Source organism: Mercenaria mercenaria, unplaced genomic scaffold (assembly GCF_021730395.1).
Source record: "Mercenaria mercenaria strain notata unplaced genomic scaffold, MADL_Memer_1 contig_4200, whole genome shotgun sequence".
Classification (NCBI taxonomy): Eukaryota; Metazoa; Mollusca; class Bivalvia; order Venerida; family Veneridae; genus Mercenaria; species Mercenaria mercenaria.
The window spans coordinates 1-20,687 of record NW_026462412.1 but is presented as its reverse complement, the minus strand read 5'-3'; the positions used below and the strand labels follow the sequence as shown (position 1 = coordinate 20,687).

The 20,687-nt window shown below is 33.6% G+C and overlaps 1 protein-coding gene across 1 annotated transcript; it reads right to left on the bottom strand.

Moving 5' to 3' along the window:
* Positions 1 to 3,702: 3,702 nt before the first annotated feature.
* LOC128553688 (protein eyes shut homolog) lies at positions 3,703 to 20,305 on the bottom strand (the record flags this gene model as incomplete). Its single annotated transcript, XM_053534864.1, is given in 19 exon segments — positions 3,703 to 3,816; positions 4,511 to 4,627; positions 4,942 to 4,991; positions 6,139 to 6,276; positions 6,557 to 6,666; positions 6,926 to 6,942; positions 7,490 to 7,536; positions 9,957 to 10,121; positions 10,356 to 10,518; positions 10,725 to 10,850; positions 11,232 to 11,290; positions 13,957 to 14,109; positions 14,305 to 14,429; positions 15,063 to 15,088; positions 16,206 to 16,246; positions 17,493 to 17,651; positions 19,089 to 19,186; positions 19,723 to 19,760; positions 20,189 to 20,305. Coding segments are annotated over 19 exon segments (1,863 nt in total), but the record flags the coding sequence as incomplete, so codon positions are not given.
* Between the last annotated feature and the right edge of the window lie 382 nt (positions 20,306 to 20,687).

Genomic DNA, 20,687 nt, shown 5'->3' with positions numbered 1-20,687 from the left:
TATGAAGTAGGAAAGCGAATAAAAGTACAATACTATGCTGAGCACATTTAACGGCAGATATGTAAACTGAGGATAGAATCAAGGAAAGATTAATTGTTCGCTTAAGCTCACATTCATAATAATGTTACATTCTTGTTCTTTTATAAACCTTATGCACGAAAACGCGTTTCATTTCTGAAGGTGTATAGGACTGAATTTGAATAATAATTTATTTTGTTCTTTTAAAATTACCTGTCTCACAGTCATAATAAATATATCCGATAACGCCGTTGCACGTGTAATCGTTGAACTTATTGAACTTAGTCTTACTTGTTTTACACTTTTTGCAAGGATTTGTATTACATTTGTACATTCATTGATATGTAGGTATTATGAATTAAAGGAGTAAACCGACAATGGACGAACAAAAGTTTAGTTTAAAGAATTATTTTAAGAAAAACTTTGCAACGACACAATATTTTGAAGTAAGCAATCATGTACGAAAGAAGCACAGAACCTTTACTTGGGCCAGTTTGGAAAGCAGGTTTACTTTTTTTCTGTAAAAGTTGCAGTAAACTGATATGGCATATATAATAGAGTAAAAACATTTCAATTCAAATAAATGTTATAAGACACATTTTGCAACAATATACAACATTAAGAAGTAAGCAATCATTTAAGGAAGAAGTACAGAAGCTTTGTTTAGGCCAGTGTAGAAGGAACAGGACTTGCCAAAACATGCGTTTCATGATGTACGCTTTCTGGTCCTTTCACTTAAGGTGATAATTACATGTTTTACAGTCATGACCAGTATAGCCGAAAATATAGTTACACATGTAATCGTTGACTTTATCCACACATGTTGCACCATTTTTGCAAGGATTTGTATTGCAGTCGTTGATATCTAAACATTGTTATGAAAAAATACTTATATCAAGACGGAGAGCGACTAATAGTGCAGCGTAAATACAATAGGCAATATAAACGTATATGTTAGGGACGTTTTCTGTAAATTTGAAAATACCTGTTTCACAATCATGACCAGTATAACCGGATATGCAGTTACACATGTATTCGTTGACCTTATCCACACATGTTGCACCATTTTTGCAAGGAGTGGTGCTACGGTCATCGATATCTAGGCATTACGAATGAAAGAAGTGAACATATATTAAGGAGGAATACAAACTGCAGTTCAAAGAAACATTATGAAAGCAACTTTGCAACTACACAGTAACATGAAGAAAAACAGTAATTTAAGAGAGGAGGTACCATCACCAACTTGTCCATGTGGTGAGGAAGATCAGACTACCGAGCATATACTCCAGAGATGTAAAAGGCATGACCAGAAGCGAGCTGCGACTTGGTCGGAGGATACCTCAATCCACCAGAAACTGTATGGAGGTATTGAGGATCTGCGGCAAACCACAAGTTTCATCGAGGCTAGTGGTCTGACAGTGTAGTCGCGAACGAAGAAGAAGAAGAGAAGCTCTGTAACAAGTTAAATCATTGTTTAAGCCAGTATAGAATTAAAGGAAGCTGATTTATTACATGGTCTTTACTGATATATTTCTATGAAATATAACAAGAGCTGTCGATGTCGGAAGACAGCAACACTCGACTATTTTAAAGCCTTTTCACAAAAAGTCAAACTATTGAAAAAGACACAAAGAAGTACAAAGGGGCAAAATGTTTGAGTTGTAGAACCTTCCCCTCCTATTATGCTTTATGAGATAACAGATTACAACAAAACGTTGAGAAAGGGGGCATACGGGTTTAAATGAAAGCCAGAGTCATGGGACCTTTGCAATGTATGTCATGTCATCATCGAAAAAGAGAGTTTTAAGTTTCAATTCATTCTCACTAGAGGTAACTGAGATCAAAGCTTACATACAAAACTTAATAAAAAAACTGTCTAAGTAAAAGAAATTTATCTTTTATATCAAATATAACATATTGTTCTTATTTATGCCTATATTCAAACACACACCACGGCTTTGATACCTACTTACCTAGTAAAAGAAAGGACACAACCTTGCGAAAATTGCATAATAGAGTGACGAAACCTAAGCAATGCATGTCAGATCATAACAGTGAACAACTGTGAGAAATTTCAATCATTTCCCATACATTGTTTCCGAGATACTAGCTTCCATACAAGGCATTATATAAATGCCAATACATAGGCATAATCTTTTATAACTGTAAGATATAGTTATGGAACCCGTGCAGTGCATGTTAATTTATGACAGGGAAGAAGTGTGGGAGGTTTCAATCCATTCCCACAGATGGTTACTGAGATCTAGTCTACAAACAAAACTGTTCAAAAATTAACAATCGTTTAGACGTAGAATACATATTGTAAATTGACAAATACAGTTTCACAATCACGACTAGCATAGCTGTAAACTGTCACGCCTGTAATCGATGCTTTTTTGCACACACGTTGCAGCAATTTTGCAAGGATTCGTTCTATAGTAATTTTCGTCGAGAGATTACTAGTATGTATAACAGGTGTGAACATATATAAAGCAGGAACACAAACTTTCGTTCATGGAAATATCATAAGAACAATTATAGAACAACACAATATTATTTAGTCAACCAAAAAAGAAAAGAATCACATTTACAAGCGAAAGCTTTGATTTGGAGAGTGTTGAACGAACAGATATTATGAAAATCTAATGCAATAAAATCTGGAAAGTAGATCCCTCGGAAGCACCGAGAACAAAGCAAACAGTGAAAATTGCAGACTCGGTTTTATTGAGTCTGTTCATGAGCAGTAATGGAAAGTGCAACGCTGCCCACGCCCCCTAGCACCAGCTTAAGCAGTATTCAATCTTTAAATCTAAATGAGTTGAAATCAATGATCCCGAAGGACCAGAAAATATAACAAATCATTAATATCCAGGCATAATGACTTAAATGAGTGGACGGATATAAAGGAATAACAGAAATTGCAGCTCAAAAAGTATTATGTATAGTAATTATGCAACAACACTATAATATGAAAGAAAACAACGTTTTAAGAAAGAATCACAGTAACCAGCCAATACCTTATATGTAATTTTGAATCAGAACGCATATTGTAAATTGACAATTACATGTTTCAGAGTCACGACAAGTATAGCCGGAACAGATATAACACGAGCACCAGATCATGAAATAAAAATAGGAAGAAAACGAGAAAAGGCTTGCCTGTATCAAGTTATAGAGCTAGAATTTCTTTGTAAAATCGAAAACAAGGAATTTCGTTTCATGGTGTAAAATTAAAGATATTGATAGAATATGTTCTCTGAAAAATAAAATTCTTTTTTGCGCCGAACACATATTGTACAGTGATGATTACCTGTTTCACAGTCATGGCCAGTATGGCCAGAACTGCAGTTACACATGAAATCGTTAACTTTATTCACACATGTTGCACCATTTTTACAAGGATTTGTACTACAGTTATCGATGTCTATGCATTGTTTGTTTTTTCAAGAAGTTAACAGATGTAAAGTAGGAACGGAAAATATAAATTTGAAGATATAACAGCAATTATGTACAAAAGACTTGATAACAACACCAGAATTAAAAAAAAATGTCAAGTTACAAGCGAAAGCATTGATAAGCCAGTATGGAAGGAAATTTTATTGATACACTTGCATAATAATCCTAGCAAATATGTTTCATGATGCAAAGATAGAATCATCAGGGAAAATTTAATAGTTAAATTACTTGTTTCACAGTCACGACCAGTATACCCGGTAACACAGTTGCACGTATAATTGTTGACCTTATCCACACATGTTGCATCATTTTTGCAAGGATTGGTACTGCAGTCATCGATATCTAAGCATAGAAGAACTTGTAAATAGAAATAGATTTTCAGGTATAGAACAGTCTATGACAATTAATACTCAACCTTTACCCTGCTAAATTTCTAAAATGGACTGGTCTATCATTCAATGTTGACAGTGCCATTTATTATTCGAAGGGTGTTTATTGAACATTTACTGAATGAATAGCGAACAGTGCAAACCACTGATGTGCAGGCTGGTCTTGGTCTGCACTGGTCGCAGAAGCAGAATCATGTGCAACCAGGGCCCAGTTGTTCGAAACTATAACCGGCTGTTAAACCTACCTCCGGTTAAATTTTGATTCAAAATACTAGACTTGGTGGGACACACTAGTATGATGTTTCGATTTTATTGTAAAGATTGTCCAGTGTTCAAAATTCTTACCTCATACATTTGTTTTTCAAAGTCTTCTGAAATGCCGAAAAAATAACCCTAAAAGTTAATCAACCGTTAGTTTAATCGCCTATTAAAGTTTCGAACAACTGTGCCCAGCAGGCTAAAGGTTAAGTTAAAAGGAAATATAACTGTAACCTGAATTTATCTTCACATCGGATATAACATGTTATTCCTAATTATGCTTATATTTAAGGTCTTGCTGTTCAACAACCATTTAAAAATGAAAACAAAATATAAATACATATACTGTGAGAACAATAAAAGTTTAACCAAACGGCCTTTTCACTTACCAGTTTCGCACACCAAACCCGTGTATTCTGCTAGGCAATGACAAATGGGATTAATCGCTAGATTTGCAATACAGCTTCCGCCATTTAAGCAATGGAGTTTCTGACAAGGACCGAAGCCTGGAGATTTCAAATGAATTCATATAAGTTCTTAAATTTCAGAATAACTTCGATAATGCTTCCGATAAAACACGTGAAACCATTAAATATATGAGTTTTTAAATCTTGTAAATTGTAAAGGCAAACAGTGTTCAATATATTTAGTAACTATTACTATGATTAATATTGCTTTGCATTTTGCATAAGGTAAAATATCTGAAACTACGTGTTATAGGTTTGCGCTCTGCATTGAATAAAATATATGAAACTATGCAAAATGGTTTTGCCTCAAGTAAAATACCGAGTAATTGGTTTGCATTTTGTTTTAAACTAACCAGTTTTACTTTCAACTTCTATCTTAAGATGATTCTCTTCTCCTCCGGATCTGAAAAAGACCAAAACTCATGAAGTGGAATAGAACGCTTTAGGAAACCTTATTTCAATTAAGGTAACCGAACAACAAACCGATAACATTTTAATGCCTGATGACCCTATGTTTTTTGGTATCATTTGAAAGAGGTGTGCCTGCTGAACATGGATTAGCAAATAAGATGACCGTAATAATATGCACGAATCAATACAGTCATGTTTTGCTTCGAAATGATAATCTTACACTATAATAACTGGATTTCTGTTGAAGTATCATTGAAAGCTGTAAAGTAAAATAATATTTTTTCCAGTATATCTTGTCATGCAATTCATATTTTCTTATTCAGTAGACTATCCATTTTCAGATGATTCCAAAATTATATGAGCTAACCAGACATCGATATTTGATATATTTTAATAGCCCTGTTATAGAGAACTTGCTTATTTTTGGACGGGATACCTTAAATCTTCTATTGTTTATTACTTTTACTTTTTTATTGATAGTTAAATTTAGAATGTATATAAACCTTTACATTTCTAGAAAGTATCTGAAATCTCTACACAAGTACAACAAAACTAAGTATATTCCTCTTGATTGCGAAAACATAGGTCTTTTACGGAAATAAAACATATCCATTCTTGTCCAGGCCCGTGTTCACAAAACAGTTTTGGTCTCGGAAATTTTAATATCAATTTTACTAAAACTTCTAGGTTAAATTCCAACAGATTGACCTTCATTACTGAACAGTCACTTGAAAATAGTCATTAACTTAAATTTAGTTTTAATCATGCTTTTTAGATATAAATGACAAACAAAGTTTCATTATCAAACTCAGCTGAGACTGAAAATGTTTTGTGAACAGGGGTCAGAATACACTAACAATTTATCATTAAATTTATCAGTCTTCAAAGTTATCAATGTAGGAAAATAATCCGACTGCTGTTTGCCCCAATAAACTGGCTTAAGCATAACTGCTTTTCTACGTAAATATTGAATGGATTCTAGAATTTCAAATAACCAGAAAATATTACAACAAGATTTCATATATATTCCTGACGTTTTTAAACTAATATTAAAATACTTGACTAAAATGTGTGCATTGGAAAACAGTATTCTGTTTGATTAAGTCAAGAGTTGAAATCATATCAATTGATATAATTACCCAGCGGAAATGCATAAATCAAGGGTTCCGCTGTTGCCTGTTTTGATAGCTACATCCGCTGTACACACACCACTGACGAAGCTTGTTTGAAAGACATGTACACCAAGTACCCCATTACCACACTCTCTTGCTTGGGAACTACGTACAAATTTATACGACACAAATGATTTGTAAAATTTTAATGCCTATATATATTTTAGTGTAAGTTGACTATAACATTAAGTGTAAAACCCTAGGATATGGGGTAGTCATTTTACTAAGACTAGGTGGTGATATCAGTCACAGAGATGACGTAAAGATGCTGAGACCTTATTGTAACTTAGTTACTGGAAGTAGCCATATATTCCTTAACATCATCATTAAATTAAAGCAAATGCGGTACGAAATACTTAAAAACATCAATACAATTTTACTATACCACTGTCCATCTGGTCGTGTAGCTGTGAAAACTGTATTATGACAAATCGTGTTTGGTTGACATAACACTTTTGACCCATCGGGAATATTTGTCTTCAAATATGGGCCAGTCTACAAAAGCAAAACCAAATTTTAAACTATAACAAAACTATATTATAGAAAATAATTTAGTTAAGATATGATACTACTTATAGAAAGGTGTAAATAAAGTTCAAATTATCGTAAATTATCGTTAACATCTTGATTATGACGACGATAATGATGTATATAGGTTATTTAAGCCGAAATATAATTCATAAATATTAACCAAACAAAACGTACAGCGATACTGTGATTAAATGCTTTATACGGAATTACTATTTCCTCTTACCGTGCCAGAATGGTGCTCTGTAATATAGAAGCAAACATTAAATATTGCAGATCATTTCAAAATCAGAACCACACTTAAAACAGAAAATAAACAAACAAATTGGTAAAACTGCATATTTTAACTTACCATTTTAAATAGTTTATGCTTAAAGCAAAGGCACAACATATTTTCATATATCGTTATAACAATCAAGAGTTACTTTCAGACAATTTAATGAAAATTAGAGCAACGAATGACAAAACAGTATACATTTAATATTTCTCCGAAAAAAAAACTTCACAACAGTTTTACATTCTTTTTACATGATTGCTTGACAAGAGGATTGGCTACGAATCCAGGGACCGTTAATTCAAACTAAAATAAGAATCCGTGTATATCTGAGCGCTATAAATCTGGGATTATTCTGCAATTGAAGCGTCGTCTGTATCTTGCTCTGTCTTCACACTAAAATTACTAACAGTCTTCTGGAGGAGTCCTCCCAAACATATGTTACCGGTGGCGACTATAAACAAACACAATCATACTTGACAAGACAAGCAGAGTATATAAATCAAAGAAACTTACTTTTAGGCCCTATTGTAATGTTTGTGCAAACTTCGTCGATGTTTACTCTAAAATTCATAAGAACAAGCAAATTCGATGAATTGGTATCCCCCGCCGAAAGGGTTTGTGGTGAGGAATGGCAAAAAGATATATTCGGCAAAAAGTTAAGGATGTTAATAAGAAGCAAATAATTTCATTAGTCAAAATAAATTTAACAGAAAACAAACGTTTAATTAAAGAGTACATAATAAATGTATGATACTTTGATCCTGACTAAAGAATTTATTTTGATTGGGTTATGCTTACTGTAATAAGCTTAGCTTTTAAAATTAAATGCAGTTAATTGAAATATGAGCTTGAAGTTTAACTGGAATGAAATATTGTCTTTGAGTGGTTTGGCACCAGGTGTTGCTGTTTTACATGTACATTTGAACTTAAAAGATCAGATGTCCTTAAGAGAACACAGGTAAGATATCTTGAACATGGCTGAGGGCAAGGTTTGTGCAGTCACAACTTAACATGTTGAAGGTTTGAACATTTAAAAAAAAAAAAAAAGGAATGGAAATATATATTTCTATATATAGATATATGTATATATTTATTTTTTTAGGGGTTGGGGGTACAGGGGAACGGGAGAGGAAACAAAATTTCACATGCTGATTATAAATATTGATTGAAAATTAAAAATGAAAAAAAAGAAAAAAGGTAAAAGGGTGAAGTTGGAGGGGGGAGGGGGGAGGAGGCAGAGGATGCATGATCAGTGGTGGGCATGACTGGGTGGAGAAGTGAGGTGGGGGAATGGTACAACTTGGAAGGTTTAAAAAAAAATCTAAAATAAGAAATGAAAAAAAAAAAAAATTTGGGAGGGGGGAGGGGAGGGGGGTTGGGAGGGGGAAGGGGTGTGACCAAGGCAAGTGGGTGACCAGGTGTGGGTGCACAACTTCACATGTTTATAATAAATGTAAGAAAAGAATGAAAGAAATTTAATGAAATTCTGCCAAATGGTAAGTTTGTTTGACAAATATGTGGATTTTTAGACAATTAAAGGGCAATAACTCTGAAGTTACAAAAAGAAATCCATACAAAATTGTCTGTGCACAACCACATTATAGTGCTCTAAATTCTGTTAAAGTTTCATAGTTCTAGGTCAAATATATCAAAAGTTATGATGCAGAAATTGGCATATCTATAGATCTATAGTACCCTATATAGTTAACACTAGAAACTTCTAAGGGCCATAACTCTGGTGTTACTTGGGCAATCTGTCTGAAACTTGATTGGCCCCATAACCTCATAGTGGTGAACATGTATATGAAATTTGTTTGGAAAAAATCTAAAATAAGGAATGAATTTTTTTTTTCGGGGGGGGGGAGGGGGGGGGGGGATGGGGTGATCAAGCTAAGGGGGTGACCAGCTGAGGGTACACAACTTCACATGTTTACAATAAATGTTCATGGAAAAGAATGAAAGAAATTTAATGAAATTCTACCAAATGGTAAGTTTGTTATGTACAAATATGTGGATTTTTATACAATTAAAGGGCAATAACTCTTAATTTACAAATAAATCCAAATGAAATTGTGTGTACACAACCACATTATGGTGATCTAAATTCTGTTTAAGTTTCATAGTTCTAGGTCAAATATATCAAAAGTTATGATGCAGAAATTGCCATATTTATAGTACCCTATATAGTTAACACTAGAAACTTCTAAGGGCCATAACTCTGGTGTTACTTGGGCAATCTGACTGAAACTTGACGGGCCGCTAGAACTCATTGTGGTGAATATGTATATGAAGTTTCAAATAAATATTCCCAACCATTTCCTAAATATGGCTCCGGACGGACGGACGGACGGACGGAAAGACGGAAGGACGGACGGACGGACGGAAAGACGGACGGAAGGACGGACGGACGGACGACGCCAAAACTATATCCCTTCGACTTTCGTCGGGGGATAATAAATAAAAATATAATCTATACATTTTATAGTACATAAAAAATCTCACATTGTACAAAGTTTATATAGTGTTTAATCGTGTCTTATCGTGAAATACGGACTTTTACATGGAATTATTATTAAACCACATTACACGCATATGATGGTACTGGCACGTATTGTATACGATAATGTTTTATACTAAAATTTTGATTAACTGTTTCACAATATTCACTATAAAGAAAGAAAATTTTTGTTTGTTTCAGTGTTAAGTCGAACTGTCTTTCACAAATTGAACATCTGCTGCAGTAGCTTCACGAATGACGTTGCTGCTAGCTAAAGTGTTCTCAGGTGAAAGACATTGTGATCTTTTATTTTCACTTAATTACATGTTTTAGCTTTTACACATTTTATTAGTTTCTAACGAGTGAAAAATATGTTTGAATTTCTTCACTATGCATCTATAGATTATGCATTAAATTAAATTAAAGTAAATAAAATGTATATTTCTCTCCAATATTTCTCCGAAAACTAAAATCTTATTTTACCCTTGCTCTGTCCCGTTGGTTGTAGTTTGTTGGCAAATCCTATGAGAACCTTTCGGTCCGGTAACGCATGTCTGAGCAATGTGTAGTGACGGATCAGAGCTGCTGGTTTCAAGCACTTTCTGAACCGGTGTTGTCAAGTTAGAATCTTTATAACCGATCTTTGGTCTGAAACATCAATGAAATTGTAAACAATTTATTTTCGGCGGCAAAATATGTGTATAAGTTACATCGCTTTATCTGTAGTATTTGTTATGACCTGTCTTTGTTTCGATGCTAACTCAGTTTTGAATGATATGGTTTAATGATAGAAACAATAGGCTCTCATACCGATATTATAGATTATCATACCTAACCAAATGAAAAGAGCTTAGTCAATACAAGAAAGTAATAGGAGCATACGGTTTGTCAGTGTCCCCATGGTACGGTGTATTTATGCAACATTCGGTGTTTTCTTCACATTGCACATCGGTAGGGATAGCATAGTTAATTTCGAAGTGCTGATTTCCACTTGATGTTCCATTCAAATTGACAACTCCTGGTAAATCTTTATTTTTATCCACAACTGAAAATATTATCAAATTTATTTGGATGTTGTTATTCTTCACTTTACTATATCATGTTAGTGAAAATCGTGCAACATAGAAAGTATATTATGCAAAGTATTCAAATAATTCATTACTTGCCTCCAGTTTAGAATGCTTTATAAAGTGTATCTAAAATAATATTTTGTTCTAGGTTATAACAAATATGAAAAAGGCATAGAATTACCGGTTTTACAGTCGGTGCCTACGAAACCAGACGTGCAGATACAAGACGACTTCGCAGGTGTTGACGTAAAATCTGCCACACATTTACCATCGTGTCCGCACGTGACTGCTCGACACGGCGATATCACTGGAAAAATAAAATATATCCAATGTATATATACATGTATGTTCATTTCTTCTAGCTTAAAAGTAATCAAATGACGATTTGATAAAATACATTGCGTCTGAAATCATTCGTCCTCAATCTCTGATTCTGTGGGGAAGTCGGCAGTTACTTGCGGAGAACATGTTTGTACTAGTACAGAATCCAGAAACTTTGATTAGGTTAACTGCCCGCCGTTACATAACTGAAATGTTGTTAAAATCGACGTTAAACCCAATACAAACAAATAAAAGTAAAGTAAGCACACGTATGAACCTTTGCAGAAAATTAAAACATGTTAACAGTATATAATAAAGAAAAAACAAAAACAACAACAACAACAACAAAAAAACCCAAATGTTTTACCTTCCGTCTTAACGTCGTTTACTACTTTTATTGTGTAGCATCTGTTCTCGCCTTTTTTCCTGAAGAGAGCAAAAAAAGATTTGCATAATCTAGAACGAACACAAATAACTGATATATTGGCAAGGTTAGTTTAGTTTAGTTAATGTATGAGAACATGACCCCTAGCCAGAGTGTGTGCATACATAGTACAAATGATAATATATGCATGCACGGGCATGATAATACTATGAATGGCTATATTAAGACGAGATAAATTAAGATCACATGAATTATCACTAGAAACATGCCAGCGATTTGCCCCGTCTACAAGTCTCAATAAAATGTGAATTTAAGACTGACAAATTAGAATGGTGGCAAGATATAGATCGCACTTAATTCCTGTTGATCACTGCCAATCGCAGCATCATACAGCCAATCTAACGTGGTAGTGTAATGCATCTACAGTACTACAATATAATATCACATTTGTAAATATTTACCATTGCATAAACACAGTTGTAGATGTATATGACAGTAAAATCCCGTGACTTGTATTTATAGGTAAGTGTTTTGTAAATACAATTTTACCGAATTTTACTTATTTGACTAATGTGCTGAAATTTTCAGAGTTAAACAGTGCTTTCTTAACAGAAGTGTTATAACTTTCAATAATATTAATAGGAAAGTATTTCTTTCTTTTTTTCTAAGATAAAAACGTTCAAAAAATAATTTATGATACTAATCCCCACTACATAAATACTACACAATTCACAAAAACGGTCATCTGTTTGGAAACGATCCTTTTCTACTGGCAGTTTATGGTTAACACATCTAAACCTGCTTAAACCTATTCCAAGGTCAGTTGGCAGTTCCTTCAGATAATGCTCATTTAAATAGCCTTTAATTTATATATTAGTTCGGCATTATATAGATTAAACTGAACGCACAACTCTTTTTACCAGTTTGCAAGATTACAGATTTTGTGTACTTATTGGTTTAGCAAGTACAATGATTCGCTTTTATACAACCATTTTGAGTGGAATATATCAGAATTCTGTAAATGCAATTACAAAAGATAATAGGTAAGGGTAGATTTCTCGGAAGCACAGAGCACCAAAAACAAAGCCTCAGAGCCACGCATTTGCAAAGTAGGCCCATAACAAAAAAAACTGTAATGGAAAAATATTATAGACGGGTTGCTTCAAAAATCTAACATATGCCAAATATACATAGAGGGGGAGGAAGTGGTAAGGGGTAAAAACGGGGAGGGGGGGTGAGTTGACGGGGAAAGTATAAATACATAGGGAATGCTACGTTCCTTACTCACAGTTACACTACAACGTAAACCACAATAGCGCAGACATTCATATACCAAAGATAAACACACAGCTACACCCAACTAACTAACATAGAAAAACAGACAAGTAAAACACAAGAACATAGTAGGGCACCGCTTTAGACTCGCAATCAGACAAACGCACCCCTATAAGCAGGAAAATATAATCGTGTACCGCCTTAGGATTCCGGCAGTTAAAATGAAGGGGGGCAAGAAAACTAACTCAAAGTAAAGGGGGAGGGGATGCAAAAAGGAGCGCAAATGCAAGGGGAAAGGAGGGGGCGATAGGAGGAGTGAGGAGAAGGAGGAAAAAAGGCTTACAACAAACAAGACAACATACGCAACAAACAATACAAGACAGACAGAAAACCAGTTGAAAATAGGGGCACCTTGGAATGGTCAGGTACCTATAAGGAAACTGGGGGTTTAAACGCGTTTAGGGCATGCCAACATCGCACTTACCCTATTTTCAACAAGTTAGACAACACAATGTAAATAAAATCCCCGCTGAGAAAAGCTATAACATTAGCGCAAAAATACCAGATTAATTAAGTAAAACATAAAATTAAGGTAAATCTAAAGTATAATTACACCAATGTACTCAACAACTTGTCTGAAGTCCAAGTTTTAAAAGTGTTTTAGGTTAGCATTGTATTTTTTTAACAGTTCCGACGATCTGTAGTAAAAGTTACCGAAAGCTTTCCATCATACAAAATAGTTGGCAAATCGTTAAAAAACGATCACTCTGTCTTTGATTAAGAATTTCAGGGGGGTATCCACCAAACTCGCCACACAGTATACAAGTTGGCGAGTTTTTTTTAAATTAAGTATATTTTTAGTAAAACTGAATGAACACAGATTTGGCATTATAATATTTTTCAAATCAATAAACTTCAGAACCCAACAATTCTATTTGAGCAACCCTATGGATAAAAAATAACTTAAGTTGCATATCTAATGGTATAGCCAACTTTCCGGCTTTTGTGAAACATGGCTTTTGTTGTTTATTCTATCAACATTACTTTTCGCCTTATCAAATCTACCATCATTAGCAAAAGTCATTCCAAAGTAAACAAAATCATCAACAAATGACAAATTTTCCTCATTAAAATTAAATACAGGTTTGTCAACAAAGCGTTTTATGAATTGAACAAACGTGGTATGAAATCCTTGCCAGATTGTTTTACCATATCATAGAAATAAGAAAGCTTTGGCAAATAAATAGAAATGTAATATACTTAAAAGTAAATTATTTAATAACTCAATGTTGTTATAAAAATATGTATATACAGAAGTAATAATAATAATAATAATAAACATGATTATAGTGAATAATAATAAGAATAAAAACAATAATGATATTAATAACAATAGCATGCTTGATGTGAATAAGAATTGTATATTTGTTACCCTGGTAATGCTACTTGAAGACAAAGTTTATGATCGCCGTCGGCTAATGGAGGGACATACGATACATCAGCAGTACAGTCCTTGGTTTGTATCTTGCCATCAAAAATATGAACACCTTCAACTGGACTGGGACTTGTTTCAGTTAAAGTTGGGCTGAAATTTCGTTACAACAAATTTTCAAGATCGAAAATGCATATATTTTTATTAAAAGTTTCCCTTAAAAACCAAACACAAACAGAAAAATATACGTTCCTCTACAAATGCTAAGCTTTAATGTTTTATTTGATATTAGATATAAGATACACTAGGCTTTGTGTTTATCATCTTATAATTAATGAATATATTTACCATTTGCCAACAAATGAGAACATATCTCCCTTAGTAAAATGCATATCAAAATGGCAGGACTTTTTGACTTCACATACAACGGTTGAATCAGTTTCAATTGTTGGTTGAAGAAAATATGGTTTTGTCTGTAAAATAAAACGACATAAACGTATATTATTTAAAGAACATAATGTTATATCTACTTTTTATTTCAATTTTCTTTGTTTAAATCATGCATCGCTCATGTTTTGAAAAGGTTCAATATTTATAGGTTATTAGCTTTGTATCCGGAAATATGCACGAGTTCTTCAGTGGAAATATTGCGCGACTTTAGGAGCGCAATATTCTTCCACTGAAGAACGAGTGCATATTTCCCGATACAAAGATAATGACCTTTTTATTACGTACATATCTACACGTATAGATATAATGCAAATATCATAAATGTGTTCAATAGCCTGAATAGGACTGACAATACTGAACTAAATAGAAAAAGATAGTGCAAGGGCACACACTGAATTACGTCACGCACCCGATATGAAATCCAGGCGTCAGTGTATGGAAAAATATTGACGTTTCCGGTACTAGTGTAACTTAACGGGGAATAGAAACGAGTATGTAATAAATACTTGTGTGAGAAAATAAAAGCGCGGATGTGAGAAAATACGGGATGTAACGTTTCTATGTGCCTTTAATTAGCACTACTGCAAAGATATATAATCTTAAACAAAATATGCATTCTAAGTTTAATTTAAATGTAAAAGTGAAATATGTAATACCTTGTCCGTCTTGTCGACAGTTTCATCTGTAATACAAATTGAAACTTACATAACATACAAATAATGTATTATAAATTTATTGAATGGATGACCGTCAATAGTCAAATATGTAGCCCGCAGTTTGAAGAACAGAAGTCCAATAATTTTGACTTTTGGCAGGTGAGCCATTTAATGAAAGTTTTATTACTGGACAACAGAAATTATTATTTACTGTCTCATTTCTAAATGTTTGACTGATCAGCCCATTAAACATGGGTCGAATATAATCCGGTCAAATAGCACAAACTATGGACTGGCGTATTATATAAGACGCCATTTAACAATAGTTTTCAAACGAGTATGCTCGAGATAAATTTTGTGTAAATAACAGGGTAGAAATAGTAGAAAATGCTCCTTATGATTTTAGTACTGATACAGTAATCATTTCAACTGAGCAGTGAAAAGGAGTTTATGTGACAACAATAAATTCATTTATATCAACAGTAATAGTGCACAATAATGGGAAATTATGTGCCTTTCAGCTAAATAATGCACAAGAAAACGACGGAGCCCACTCTCGCTGTAAGAGTAGAAAGGGCGTTAAACAACAACTTTGGCAGTACTGCCGCCTGAAATGATTGGCGTAGGTGTTTGTGCTGTAGGATGACTTCAAAACTGTAAATCACTAAGCGTGGTTCTTTAGCTGCAGAATTTATACCTTGAGCTTGGGTCTCGTTTAGTGGCAAGACTGCGATTTAATATTATCAACAAAGCTTCTAATTTGAATTCCAAATTATATAGAAAAACAACGTTATGTCAGATAGTGCCTTAACTATATCCACTCGATTTGGCATATGAGTCGGTGTTCAATCAAGCCGCTGCATTAAGCAATTTATTTTAACTATTGTTACAAACTTTATAAAGACCTATAAATGCTATGATATGGATGTAAAGAACAGATGGGGGAAACTCAACCAATAAAGTATAGCTAAAACGTTGGCGATTTGGTCTAGATAACATAACGATTTAACTGCCACGGATTTCAAATACTGAACATATGTTCATATTTTTCCGTTTAAATATCAGGTAAACAACTCTCGTAGCCGGAACTATTGGTGATCTCTAATAAGACCGTAACTTTCTACGACAGTCATAGCTACTTACTGAACACTTCAACCTTGACACAGAGCTCGTCGTCAGTCTGGCTGTAAAATAGAAGCATGGTTTCAGTAACTCATATAAAACTTTAAAATCAGAATTCCACAAAACGTATTTCATAGCTTCAGTCTTCCAAGACATGTTCGTCAAAAAAGAAGACCCGACAGGATAAACAGAACAACTATTTGCTGTCAAAGATATCAATGACGGGTCGGATAACTTTATTCATTTAATTTGTATTGATATCGACAAGTATTTCAACATAAATGGCACAATACTTGTATTAAAAATGCAAAATTATATCCACAGTAGTGGCTATATAATGCTAGAGGGTGAGTTTGGCAAATAGGAAAGGAGAGCTTTAGCGATGTTTTACTCAAAAGAATGCTAACCTAATATTGTCATTTACTGTACATGCTATTCTTTCATTATGCATTTCAGACTTCTGTCAGCGTTTTGTTCTGTCTATCTAAATTAAGCCCTACACGAACAAAAATCATCCGTACACAGACATAATGTCATGACATTTTCAATCTGACTAAAGTTTTCGATAGATTTGATGACAGTCCATTCAAATTTATCTTTCTGTATAATCGGATCTCCAATATTGCTATTTTTATTTCCACCAATCTATTTTTATTTTAACCAATCAGACGACTCGTTGCAACAAACGTTTGGCTAAAAGGGACCGGACCCACAGTTTGGCTGATTTTTTTAGATAAAACTGTCGGTATATTATGGACATATGAACATGAGATTTTGTTTCTAAACTATCTTATAAAGTGTGAAATCAAGTAAAAAAAAAAATTCACGCCCGAGTCGGGAATCAAACCGCCACCCCTGCATTCTTGACCAGAACACCACAGAGGAACACCTACTTATCGATGGTTAAATATAAATCTTTGTAATTAAAGCAGTTTACCTCCGGTACCTCTTACAAACGCTTTTCAATTTTGAATGGAAATAATAAGAAAACAACTAATTTTAATGTTTTTCTATAGCTTTCTTATTAGAATTATAAACCCGTACGTGATAATCACATATCGAAAACTGGAATCCCAGGTTAAATTTAAATATTTTTAACTTCTACTTTCACTTTCAAAATGTTGAAAGCAGGGCTCTGATTGGCGAACGTGAGTCTCAATAGCCTGTCCTCAGATCCAGTGCGTAGCATTAATAGGAGATGATTTTAATCAGATTGTGACATTTTAAAATCAAATAACAGTAAAGAGGAATCGTCGCAAAAATGCATTGTAATATCCACGATGATTTAACGTAAAATGTATAATCTACCTGTTTAGACTTGCTTGCAAACACAATTGAAAATCACCAACAGCGTTAGGATTAACAACTGCATAACCTTGAAACTCTGTGCTGGAACTACCAAGTGCTTCCCACTTTGGTGTCTCGGCAACAAGACGTGGGTCGTTAAATCCAAGAGAAACAGTTGGCCTGAATTTACCAATATACAGGTAAAAATGTGACATATAAAGGCAATGTGCAAATAATATCCTACACCAGAATTCCCGAAAAATAATCACTATTAAGCGAGTGTTTATATACACGAAGGGTACTATATAGTTCTGCAATTATATAATAAAATAGCAAAAAGGCTTGATGAATAACAATAAATTAATTTAATATAATTTTTTAAAATTTAGGTATTTATTTGTTAGTGCGCCACCCAAACATTACGATCAATTTCCACCCGTTGTTAGGTACGTGGCATCATCAGTACATAGATAAGTTGTTTGTGCAGTCAGTCGTATGTTAACAAGACATTTGCCGTTTCATTCCTCCTTAAATCGTTTGTCATAAACACGGATTCTAATACTTAAAGCGATTTAATTGAATAGAAAATTAGACAGTTAAAAAGAACCTGGGATAGTGCGATTTAAACCTGAACGCAAGATAAAATGTGAAGTAAAGGTAGAACATAACTGTTTATTTACTGTAATTTCATAACATATCACAAAAATGCCAATGTGGCATGTTCTTTTTTCGCATGTAGTCCAACTAATTTGACGCGATCCTAGGAAATATTGAGATATTTTTTCATATGGGCAATATCCCCACTCGCGTCCAAAACTCGTAAGACCAAAATAGTTGAAGCAATTTCCGATGAAATTTTCATCGCTGCCGACGCTTTACATGTTATAGGTTTAAATGCCGATTAGTTCACGAATTGGCCATAAATTCAAACAAAACTTACATGTATCGAAAGGGGATTCAATTCCTCATTGATTTATGTAAAAATTATCAAATGATATCCAGAATTACTAATTTTCTGGTGATTTAAACCTATGTATGTACTGTACGAGATTAACGTTTACTGTCTCTACACGCCAATAAGCGCAAGCGATAAAACCAATAACTTTACATGACTGTGTACTGTAATTTATCCTCCATTATTTTGGTCCTTCAAAGGTTTGACGTTTAGATTGCCCGTCACAAATATAAAACAATCTGAACGTCGAATTTTTTTGACTATTTCGCATGGTGCAATATTTTACGAAAATATTTCTCTGTTTAAAAAACGTAAGCTAATATCAACTTCATCATACTTAATTTAAGCCCTTTGTTAAACAATTTAAATCTTTCCACCTGGTTACTTAGTTATTAGCCTACCCGCTCAGCACTTATAGGGAGAGCGCAGATCTACAGATCGCGCGGTCGTTAGTTCGATCTCCAGATGACCCTTATGTTCTCCGTGACTACTTGATAAAATATGTTGTCTGAAGTAATTTCGTCCTCTAACTCTGATTCATGTGGTGAAGGATGGCAGTTACTTGCAAAGAACAGGTAAATACTGGTACAGAATCCGAACACGGGTTATCTGCCCGTTGTTACATTACCGAAAAGAACGAACCAAAACAAAAAAAAACTTACGTTATGCCTGATTTTGAAATTATTTGGAACGGTATAGAACAAAACTGGTTTACAACACATTTTATCTCTGTCGGAACTGCAAAATCTCCGATTAACGTCTGAAAGTTAAAGTTTTAACTGCGGTAAATAATATGTTCCTAATATATACTAAAACTCTTAAGTTATTTCATATCCTACAGTCATAAATATTGGAATTAAATTGTTTCATATAAAATGAACCTCGTCATAGTATCTTGAATGCGTTTGTTAAATACTTACTGTCAAACGTCATATTGCACATTAAACCCTAGTTTAAAGTATTAAACCAGGGTTTAAAGTGGAGTATATAATTACAATGTTTTAACATTGTGGTTTTATCTTGTGGAATTGGCTGTCTGTTTAATTATTAGATAAGAGACTTTAAACCGGCGTTTAAGACTTTAAACCCCGGTTTAAAAATTCATTGTGCATACGGCACTTGAAACTAGGTTTAACAGCTAAACCTATAGTTTAAGGAATTAATGTGCATTTCGCATGCCATACCATATTATACAACAAGTAAAAGACATGCTGCAGTTACATTATGCACGAAAAGCACGTTGATCGTTTATTTTATCTGTATATACTACATTAGTGGATAATGATGTATGAATACCTGTTTCTGCGCACTAGCCATTGTACTGTTAACTTCAGCTGAAACAAAATAAGATATTTTCAGGCATAAAATTCTTCCATCAAGATAACATAACCGGATGTCAATTTTTATAAACCCCGTATTATTCCGGTATACCATGCTACAAATCTGTATCTTGATTACTGTACCGAAAATATTTCAGTGGATAGAAGCAATAAGGCAGTTCATTGCTGAAACTACCGACTATATCAGAGGTTTATGAAACCAAATATCGTTTGTGAATTACTTAATTTTCACAAAAGAATATAAATCAAGCTGTTCTATTTCTTAAGAATTGTTATGATTCTATTCCAAAAAGGTTTTTCATGTTTACTGTCACAGTTTGTAACAGTATACAGATTCGGCAACAAATATGATAACAATGTGGTAACAATGGATGTTATTCAATGTGTTTGAAACAATAAGTGATATATGGAGGACTGTTTACCTTTTTCACAAGTGGTGCCTGAAAATCCCTTTGGACAAAAGCAGACAGGCTGTGCAGGATCATGACCATCACAAAAGCCGCCATTCTTGCACTCCAGATTCTGACAGCCTGTCTTTCCTTTGAAATGATCACTCATGTTATAAGAATGTGGCAAAAGTTAAAGATATCTCTTTCGTATAACAATAAACGTCATCAAGTATGCTTCTAATACCCTGTGTTATTCATTTTGATATGAAGAACGCCAAGCTTACCACACTTTTCATATTTTTAATAGTTCACTTATTAAACATAAAACAGATCCATGTTTTAATATATTTAAACACGACGATAAGGCTGTACATATTAAAAGTATGATACTTCTAAATATTATTTCGATATTTAAAAGAAACACTATTAAAATATATATTATGTTCATTCTTTTTTTAAGTTTTATAAAATACGTATATGTTTAATACATGGAACACAGAAAACCTAGACAATATGAGGGATAAAAAATGAA